A 7,777-nucleotide genomic window follows, 5' to 3' on the forward strand; every position below is an offset into this window, starting at 1 on the left:
AATGCCTTGCCAGTAGCAGTGGTGGACTCTCCCTTATTATGGGCATTTAAGCGGGCATTGGATAGGTATATGGAGGATAGTGGGCTAGTGTAGGTTAGGTGGGCTTGGATCGGCGCAACATCGAGGGCCGAAGGGCCTGTACTGCGCTGTATTCTTCTATGTTCTATGTTCTAAACCACCACTCATGATATTACTGCATAGTAGCAGCACCAAACAGCTAGCTTCACGTCTTGCTCAAACCTTGGAGATACCTTACCCAGAGAGACTGTGCACTTCACAGGACCAAACATGGCAATGTTAGCCCATTCATGAGTTTGCACTAGATATTGTAAGCAAGCAATGACCTGAACAGGACAGCCATTATCCCATAAAATGGCTTTGTTACATCCCTATTTTTGCTATTTGTTTACTAATTGATCAAATAGATGAGGCTCTTAGCAAGTTTTGATTGCTCAGATTGAGGTTCTGGATATCGGGTTTCTCGCTGAGCTGGAAAGGTTCATTTTCAGATGCTCCGTCACCATACCAGGTAACATCTTCAGTGAGCCTCAGGATGAAGCACTGATGATTCCTGCTTTCTATTTACATGTTTGGCTTTATTTGGGTTGGTGATGTCACGTCCTGTTATTTTTCTCAAGGGGTGGTAAATGACGTTAGTTTTGCTTGTTGTTCAGACCCCTGGGCATCATGGTAGCCCACAAACCCACCAACACACTAAACCAGCAGCTAATGAACAAAAGACCCTATACAGACAAGCAAAACTAATGTAATTTACAAAAGACCTTGCAAGCACTGTAACAAACACTACATTGGACAAATAGGCAGAAATCTAGCCACCAGGATACATGAACATCAACTAGCCACAAAACGACATGACTGAGTATGATCAGCCATGATCATAATGAATGGTGGTGCTGGCTCGAAGGGCAGAATGGCCTATTCCTGCACCTATTGTCTATTAACCCTCTCTCACTCGTATCCTTACATACAGATAAGGATGGACACTACTTCAACAGGCACAACATATCAGTCTAAGTCAAAAAGAGACGCACGAGAATTCTTAGAAGCATGGCATTCTAATCGGAACTCTATCAACAAACACATTGACTTGGATACCATCTACCAGATGAGAAAAAGAACAGGAAATGACATCACCAACCCAAAAGAAACTCAAACATATAAATAGAAAGCAGTGCTTCGTCCAGAGGTTCAGAGAAAAGATTACCCAGTATGGTGACGAAACGTCCGAAAATGAACCTTCCAGCTCAGCAAGCAAATCTACATCCACATGAAGCTCTATTTACAAGATTGCTAACAGTCAATTGTGTAGCACATGAAACTGTTCAAATCCCAATGTATTTTCTGGCCATTGTCGGTAGATTTGCAGTAGACTGAAGTAGATAACGTGCTTGCAATGGAATAATACCTAATCTCCAACCCCTTGCATGTTTCCACTGGAAGATAAAACGTATGCTCAGTTTGAATCCACATCTACATTAAGAATTTCCTAGGATGTCTTAATGGACATCATCCAATGCTCAAATTCTTCTGAAATAAAGCAAACAAACATTTTCTTGATGTTCTCTACTGCTATCTCCACAAACTTATCTTCACTGGACAATGTACACACTGAGATTTCATATTTCCAAACACTGGACACTGAAAGGCACGGACAGGGTTCTAATCAAACAGGCTGCTTTATCCCAGATGGTCTTAAGTTGCACTCATCCTGTAAAAAGAGGAAAATATTCCATTATTCTGCCTTGTCGATGGTGGACAGGCACTGGGGAAGACAGGCTACTTGCTGCAGAATTTCTAGCCTTTGATCTACTCTTGTAGCTCCAGTGCGTATATGGCTTATCCAGGTCAATGGTTATCTCCCCACCTCCAAATGAGATCTGATGTTGATTGTGGGGGGAATTCAACAATGGAAATATCACTGAACATCAATAGGCAATGGTTAGATTCTTCGACTCATTGGACTCATCCACCGCCTATGCAAGTCATTGGACTCATCCACCGCCAAACCACAACAACGCGACGGTCGGAGGAGGAGCGTCTTATCTTCCGACTGGGAACCCTCCAACCACAGGGGATGAACTTGCACTTCACCAGTTTCTTCATCCCCCCTCCCCCCAACTTGTCTCAGCCGTCTCCTGTTCCCTGGATGCTGCCTGACCTGCTGTGCTGTTCCAGCAATAAAGTTTCAACAATGGTTAGATTCTGTCTTGTTGATTTCATATGATCAGATGCTGCTTCCAAGATTGGAACATGGTGGCTGAGCTGGCTGATCTGTACAATGACACAATTGATAAGTAACCCCACATTCTTTTTATCAGCCCTGTATGCAAGCAAAGTGAAAGCACTGAAACTATCATTGCCTTAGATCCTCAAACCAACATGATAAAGTACCAATATAGTACTGAGAAAATGGATGATTAGATGTCCAAATTAAGAACTACGGTGATACCCTTATAGGTCTGCAATACATGCTGTAACAGATTAAGTAGAAGCCCAGAGCTAAAAGAACATTTACACTGCACAGTTGTAACTCATGGTGAATTAAAACATGTTAAAATGGCATGTTTCTCAGATTCAGTTTATGAATTGTTAGCCTATGAACTCAAATTCACAATACCAGACCTCAGAAACGTGCAGAATTCAGACTTTTGTCTTACCCATACCAGAATCCTTCTTTGTGCCGTCAGAAATTATCTCCACATGATCGCTGTCCACATCGTAACTGAAGAAGTCATTCAGGTAGGTCTTTGACCTTTGACCACCAAATACATAAAGGCACCGATTTTTCTGGAAGAGATGTTTAAAAATGCTCTTTTGTAGAACAATCATCCACATTTCATATTTACGTCCATTTCAAGGAAAGGGATAAAGGAATGGAGAGCCCATCTGCTTGTCAACAAAGGTGCAGAAACATGTTAGAATTGTACAAATCAAATCAGCACATTAAAGGCTGGAGTGGTTTCTGAAATGGCAGCAACTCAATCCAAGACATATTGCAGAAAGCACAGCAAAATGCAAATGCCCAAGGGAATGCAAATCAAGCCCATTTGTACAGCTGGTTTCAATGTATCACTAATTCAAATGAAGACAGAAAGCACTCCATACAAATAATCCACCTTCAGGATTTCCATAAATTTAAGATCTTATGAATTTGAATAGTACTGCAGAGGTGAAAAAGAAGTTGTCAAGAGATTTTTTTTCCCCAAATTCAACTTAAAAGAAAATGAGTCAGTGAAAAATACCTGACAACAGTCCATAAAAAGACTATCTAATGGAATCGCGTCAACATTCAAAACATTATAAACAATTACAAAAATTATTTAAACCTTGGCTAGAAGGAATTATTGTGCGCGCTTTTGGCAGTGGGAGACATTTAACCCAAAATATTTTTGCAGGGGACTGGATCTATGCAGTTAACTTCCTCCTGGCACAGCAGCTTCAAGTCAGTATCTTCCACTCTGTGCACTCACCATTTAAATATGTTCAGTCAAAAAGGGCAGTACAGTAGCACTGAAGCTCCACAGAACTGTTTAAACAAGAGATATCTATACTCACTTATTCAGGATTCCCAGGTTGAAATTCTAGCAATTGTTTTCACGCCACTAAATACATCTCTAACAGTACAACCAGAGACAGGCCAAAGATTAGAATGACTCGTCATTTCACTGTATATTCGCTCAACACATTGTAAAACATCACTGCTCCTTGGTTCCTTCACATCTCAGAAAACTCACCCACTTTCAGCATGAACTTCCTGTTGTTTGTGCCTCAAAATCCATGCTGTTCCCTCCACAGGCTGAACTGCTTTATATTGACGCCACTTATATAGATAGGTGGCAGACACCCAGGTTCAATTCCCACCTCAGGTGACTGACTGTGTGGAGTTTGCACATTCTCCCAGTGTCTGCGTGGGTTTCCTCTGGGTGCTCCGGTTTCCTCCCACAGTCCAAAAATGCGCAGGTCAGGTGAACTGGCCATGCTAAATTGCCCACAGTGTTAGGCGAAGGGGTAAATGTAGGAGAATGGGTCTGGGTGGGTTGCGCTTCGGCGGGTCAGTGTGGACTTGTTGAGCTGAAGGGCCTGTTTCCACACTGTAAGTAGTCTAATCTAATGATATATTAAGATCTCAACAATAGGTACAAATTAAAAAGTTCATCTTTTAAAAAAACTCTTTCAGGATACTGGGGAACCCTCCCCAATCTGGGTGGCAACGTATTTACTTTAAGAACAAGAATGTCTTGGCGAAGTCTAAAATTCCAGTACTTTTTTCCTTCAATGTTGCGTCAATGCCTACATGTGACTGATAGAGGAATAGTAAGCAGCCAGGAAATGAGCCACTTGTTACAAAAAGCTTAGCTGCTCTTTTCGTTTACTCATGGCACTGATTTGGTTCAACTGAGCTGCTAATCAATGATAACGTGCAAAATGCTAAAAGTGGGGGATCTTAATTGTGGAGGCAGTGATAGAATTCAAGATCAGAGTGGTCTCCTTCCTATCAGGAAGATGTTGTGAAACTTGAAAGGGTTCAGAAAAGATTTTGGAGGATTTGAGCTACAGGGAGAGGTTGAATAGGCTAGGGTTGTTTTTCCCTGGAGCGTTGGAGGCTGAGGGGTGACCATAGAGGTTTACAAAATCGTGAGGGGCAGGAATAGGATAAATAGACAAAGTATTTTCCCTGGGGTGGGGGGAGTCCAGAACTAGAGGGCATAGGTTAAGGGTGAGAGGGGAAAGATATAAAAGAGACCTTTAGGGGCAACTTTCTCACGCAGAGGGTGATACGTGTATGGAATGAGCTGCCAGAGGAAGTGGTGGAGGTTAACATTTAAATTGTAACATTTAAAAGGCATCTGGATGGGTATATGAATAGGAAGGGTATAGAGGGATATGGGCCGGGTGTTGGCAGGTGGATATCTGGTCGGCACAGACAAGTTGGACCAAAGGGTCTGTTTCCATGCTGTATTTCTCTATGACTATGATTATACTAAGTCCTGGATAATTCTGTGAGCACTAAATATTGCCTGCCATTTTTCAAAACATGGCCCAGATCCTGCTTCTTTATTAAAAGAGTTGAGAGTGGGACTGAACAGGATACATAGTCCGCAACATCATTTCAAAAATGACGACAAAAAGACCAGTGCCAATGAAGCTAATGAAAATGCTTGGGCCAAGGATGCTGCTTTGAGGAACTCCATTGGCAATATTTTGAAGCTGTGGTGATTAGTATCGGAAACGACGTGATTCTTCCTCAGTTAATCCAATTTGCAGCACACGGTGTGGAAACGGAAGTGGTTTATTTCTTTCATCATAGAAATACCATATTCATATGATCTTCATACTTCTCAACTCCAGTGCAATAATAAGATGGAACACTTTAATACAGCAACAAGGAAAAAAAATCAATTATAACTAGCTGGGGGCCAAAGAAAGCAAGTGGAGGAAACATATTAGACAAACATGAAGTGCAAAAGATAGGATAGTTTTCTTCAAAAAAAAACTATAGAGTGAAAAAATATCAGAAGGGGTTGTCAACTATTTTTGAACTCAGATCTTAGCAGTTTTCACTGCCTGCATTTTATTCTTAGTAAGCACTGGCAGAAAAAAAGCAGAAGCAGTGAAAATGCCAATTACCTCCTGCCACTTTCCTACAATTAGATTTGCTCATTACAATGTACTTTTGCCACAGCCCAAAAATTATTCACAAGAAACAAAAGTTTTTTTAATATCCTGTAATCCACAATATCAAATTAACATTTTTTATTGGTCACTTCCAACAAATGGCAAGTGTTCACAAATTTTTAATTCATTAATTATACTCCAATGGGCCTCTAATCCATGCATGATAAAATGTCACTGCACAGCGCTGGTGTTCAACACAATCGTCCATGTTTACAGCCACATCATTGGGTAACTCAAAGATTTCCATGGCAATGCAATCCAACACATTAATAGCCCACAAACTTGCTTGACTGCCAATATCAAGAATGATGCAGACACTGTAAAAGGCACGATGAGTCACAAAGTTTCCTGAAACAACAAGTTGACCAATGCAAGACTACAATCTGGTGTGCAAACAAGCAAAATCTTCATTGTTATTAACTTTGAGAATAGTTTTAAATAGCATTTAGAAGTATTGCAAGAGAGAAGTAAATTTTCAATTTAAGTGCTTGTTCCCATTTTATTACAATCACAGTGGGGTCTTGGCAACTTCCGGAGGAAACCCAACAGTCCTATGGCCTCTGCTCTCACTCAGAACCACTCTGCAGTTTTCATATCAAATCTGGCTCTCTAAATGCTGGATTCATTTGCCAATTTCATTGCAGATCTCAGAATACTATTATTTCTCAATCATATCCTAAAGCCCTTCCCTCATGCCTTCAGTGAAGTCAAACAGCCTTTGCACTATTTCTTCAACCGTTTCTCCGCATCACGTAACTTCCTTGCTGAATTCTCTTTTGTAACTAGCTTCTTTGCATGCAAAGTGCTCTTGGGAATGACTTCACGTTATATTAATACATGCCCTCCCTCAGTGCTGGTCCACCTGCTCGACTCACCACCCCCCACACTCCCTACCAAAGTGGCTAGCGTATCCACATATATAATCACTCCTCAAATGTTATGACTTATCGTTTTCAGACATCCAGAACTTCACTGTCAAAACATTACCATAATTAGGTCCTCATAGCTCATCATCTTGCCACTGTAAACCAAAGAAACTACACTGTAGGTCTTTAACTCTGGAAGATCTGCTTGTCTTCTGTCTTTCATACCAACATCAGTCAATCACGCAACATCCAAGATGACAATAAGTACTTAAATCATTCACGACTGTCTCAAATACTCTTGACAACACGTCATGGGTGCCTTCCAACACCACCACTATGCCCTTACAGCTCAGAAATCTGGTCTCAAATTTAAATATGACTGCTGAGCTGTTAGGTTCATTAACCCTTTGTTTCCAATACCTCCCCGAAGACCTGCAAGCAGGTATTTCAGGTCACTTACAACAATGATCCTCAAAGTCACTAAATTCTGACTGCAACACCTCATTTCTGTCTCATACCTTCAATGTTTCCTTGGACATCCAATATTATTAAGCAAGCCACTCTTCTCTAGTTTCTCTTTTCCAGTCTGCCAATGTGGCCCTGACCTTTCCTTTTCCTTCTTTCCTGGTACATCAATAATACTACATCACCTAAAATGATTTCCCCTTTGATGAGAGTTTCCAATTTAATATGCTTCTTCTATCAACAAAACACCAAAAATAAACCAAAGGAGCGTTCATCCTTTTAAAAATTCATTCATGGGTTGAGGGTGGCACTGGCTAGGCCATCATTTATTGCCCATACGACAATTACGAGTCAAACACATTGCTGAGAGTCTGGAATCATATGTAGGACCAGACAAGACCATCCCAGACCAGTTAAGGGTGGCAGTTAGTGAACCAGATGGGTTTCTCTGACAGTCAGCAATAGATTCACAGTCATCATTTGATGCTGAATTCCAGATTTTGACTGTATTAAAATTCCACCATCTACTATGGCAAGATTCAAAGTCAAATCCCCAGAACATTACCTGGGTTTCTGGATTAACAGTAGTGCATAACACCATCAGGCCATCACCTCCCCATTGCTGTTCATACAGGCCTACTGACAGTACAGCAATTGTCACATTCTGCATTACTTTAATATCTACTGTAAAATACGGCCATCTGAGGCACTGCAATGTTTCATGGGTTACAAAAATCCATTTAAATTAT

The 7,777-nt window shown here is 41.0% G+C and overlaps 1 protein-coding gene across 1 annotated transcript in view; it reads right to left on the reverse strand.

The window, feature by feature from the left end:
- The window catches only part of mkln1 (muskelin 1, intracellular mediator containing kelch motifs), a 108,255-nt gene that overhangs the window by 40,062 nt on the left and 60,416 nt on the right, over window positions 1-7,777 (reverse strand). Inside the window, exons 10-12 of the mRNA XM_043713224.1 lie at window positions 6,832-6,945; window positions 5,912-6,045; window positions 2,679-2,832 (exon numbers count right to left, since the gene is read on the reverse strand). Of these exons, the coding sequence (XP_043569159.1) occupies window positions 2,679-2,832; window positions 5,912-6,045; window positions 6,832-6,945 (402 nt within the window). The remainder of the gene's footprint in view (window positions 1-2,678; window positions 2,833-5,911; window positions 6,046-6,831; window positions 6,946-7,777) is intronic.

Source organism: Chiloscyllium plagiosum, chromosome 23, assembly GCF_004010195.1.
Source record: "Chiloscyllium plagiosum isolate BGI_BamShark_2017 chromosome 23, ASM401019v2, whole genome shotgun sequence".
NCBI lineage: Eukaryota > Metazoa > Chordata > Chondrichthyes > Orectolobiformes > Hemiscylliidae > Chiloscyllium > Chiloscyllium plagiosum.